The 2,736-nt window shown below is 36.5% G+C and overlaps 1 protein-coding gene across 1 annotated transcript; it reads right to left on the bottom strand.

Annotated features, from left to right (window-relative positions):
* Positions 1 to 517: 517 nt before the first annotated feature.
* LOC138898693 (uncharacterized) lies at positions 518 to 1,180 on the bottom strand. Its single transcript, XM_070184777.1, has one exon. It carries the CDS (start codon positions 1,178 to 1,180, stop codon positions 518 to 520), a length of 663 nt encoding a protein of 220 aa, XP_070040878.1.
* Between the last annotated feature and the right edge of the window lie 1,556 nt (positions 1,181 to 2,736).

Genomic DNA, 2,736 nt, shown 5'->3' with positions numbered 1-2,736 from the left:
TATGTCGGTGCCAATTATCTTTCCTCTTAAATCATCACCAAATTTGACACTTCCTCTATCTATCTTAGTAACTTCTTTGAAAAGGTTTTTGTCGCTTGTCATGTGATTGGAACACGCACTGTCTAAGTACCATTTTCCTTTGCGGCTCTTTCTGTGGTGTTCCTCGCTTGTTTCACCTCGTGCCATGAATCAATTTTCAGTATCTTCTTTTCATTCATCGTCTGATGCATCTTCATCGGTTCATCAACCCGAGTATCTGTTCATGTCGTTTTCCAAAATGGTCATAAAGCACAAGTTTTCTATTTCATCGTGTTCTGAACTATCTTTATCACTCCAGCTTTCGAAAGCTTTGTTTTTATTGAATCCTCTGGAGACCTTTCTTTTAAGATCTGGGCATTCGGCTTGAACATGCCCGTACTTTCCACACTCATAAAATTTTCCATCATTCTTGTCTTGTTCATTGTATTTTCTGGTTCGCCTGGGTGGCATCCTTCCCCTTCTTGTGTTTTCTATATCTTCACATTAAACCATCCATGTTTCTCGATACCATGGCAATCTCTTCTTCAAGAGCTTCTGAGTCGTCATCAATATCATTTTCAGATTTTTCAGTTGTAGCTTTAAAAGCAACTATTTTCTTCTTTTCTTCCTGGTTTGTTTTCTTGAGATGTATTTTCTCGAATACTATAAGATCTCCTTGTAGTTCATCATATGAAAGTTTGTTTAGATCTTGAGATTCGAGTGCAACTACTTTTGTCTGCCAAGTGGTAGGTAGACTCCTTAGAATTTTTCTAACTTGATCACTACTTGAGTAGGGTTTACCAAAAGCTTTTAGATCGCTAATGATTTTGCTGAACCTTGCAAACATTTCCTCAATAGATTCTCCTTCTTTCATCTGGAAGAGTTCATAGTCATGAGAGAACATGTTTATGTGAGTTTTTTTCACTTTGCTGGTTCCTTCATAAGTAACTTTCAGTTTATCCCACATTTCTTTGGTTGTATCACAACTTGAGATTTTTTCATACACCTCTCCACTTATAGCATTATAAAGTAAATTCTGTGCCTTAGCATTGACCTGAACAACTGTCATTTGCTCGTCTATGTATTCATTTATATCTTCCATATCATCGAGTGGTTGAGCTGCTGCTGGTAGTGGATAGTTACCCTTTTGATAACACGCCATACTTTGACATCACAGGATTTTGCATATATTTCCATTTGCACTTTCTAGTGAGAAAAGTGTTGTCCATTGAAATATGATGGCCTGACTTGCGACATTCCTTTTTGAAAGAGTGCTCCAACAGTTACTTGATTTGCCATGATCTTTTCTCACGAGTTGTTAAGCAAAAAGTGTGAGACTAGCTCTGATACCAATTAAAAGTACAAGAAGGGGGTAAATTAAAGATTTTTATAACAATATTCTAAGTAGTTTACTAGTTTACCAATTAGTCGACTAGAGATAAGAACAGAATAATAATAATCCAGAAATAAAGTGCAGAAAATAAAGACACCATAATTTTTATAATGGTTCAGATTCAATGTGAATCCTACGTCCAGTCCCCTTGGGTTGCAAGGGTGATCTCTTTCAGTATTTGAAGTGTCTTGAGTACAAGTTGGTTGATGTAGCTTTACACCAACAACTTAGTTTCTGTGTAACTTTTCCTTTCTTGATACAATGTCACACCAGTGTTTATCTCTTTTTCTTCCCTCACTAATTACAGAGTAGATCTAAAAAGAAGTACAATGCTTGTTTGGAGTAGAACAAAAAAGTGATAATGGTTCATTCAAAGTATGTTTGCTTCAAGCCTGGAACATATGTATATATACTTCGCAAGGCCTTCGTGACTCGCGAATCTTGAGAGATTACAAACCCAAGGGAATTTATCCATGAACCAAAACGCAGATTGATTCTTTTCGATAATAAGGTTAGGTTTCCGTTGATCTTTCTTGACTTATATCCTTGACAGGCTTTTCTTCCGCTAGGCCAATCTTTTTGTTACTTGATGGATCCCTGATTTCGGGCTTTAACAATCTCCAGTGTAGTACTTTGCACTCTTATTTTCCTTTGATTTTGGAACCTTCCTATACTGGCTTCCGTCAATTATCTATCAAATCATTGATTGATTCTTCTTCCAGATTTCCGCTGCTTCTTCCTTTTTCATAGCTAGTCATTGATATTTTTCCTTTTCTTTATTTCCGTTGATGGATTGTTTCCCTTAGTCTATGCTTGAATGATAATGAGTCTTGATTTCATTGTTTTATCCCTTGCGATCCTGCATCAAATGTGATATATTATTTTTCATCATTGAAACTCATATTTAACAAATACGTGTTGAGATCTCAAAATCGGGTCCAAATCGACTCCCAAATCATCAACATGGTCTGGAATTTGTTGGCTAACAATTAGTATTCAGTGTTGACCAATGGCCAAGCAAGGTGATCCACTATCTCCTGCATTGTTCATCATTTCAGCAGAGGTATTATCAAGAACTTTGAACAAATTATTTGTAGATATGAGGTTTAGGGTTTATGGCATGCCTAAGTGGACAGATCCTTTGAACCACTTAACTTATGCTGATGATACTATCATTTTTGCTTATGCTGATCCATATTCATTGGAGAAGATAGTTGTGGTGCTGAATAAATATGAGTGCACATCTGGCCAGTTGATCAATAAGGCCAAAAGCTCTTTCTACATGCATGCTAATGTGGATGGATCTTTATTCAATTCAGTAGGGG

Source organism: Nicotiana tomentosiformis, chromosome 9, assembly GCF_000390325.3.
Source record: "Nicotiana tomentosiformis chromosome 9, ASM39032v3, whole genome shotgun sequence".
Taxonomy (NCBI): Eukaryota; Viridiplantae; Streptophyta; class Magnoliopsida; order Solanales; family Solanaceae; genus Nicotiana; species Nicotiana tomentosiformis.
Note: the sequence above shows the minus strand (reverse complement) of the source record. Positions and strands in the feature narration are given on the sequence as shown.

Bases quoted from the DNA above. Each gene is read 5' to 3' on its own strand.
- LOC138898693 (XM_070184777.1), bottom strand. From the start codon at position 1,180: ATGGCGTGTTATCAAAAGGGTAACTATCCACTACCAGCAGCAGCTCAA.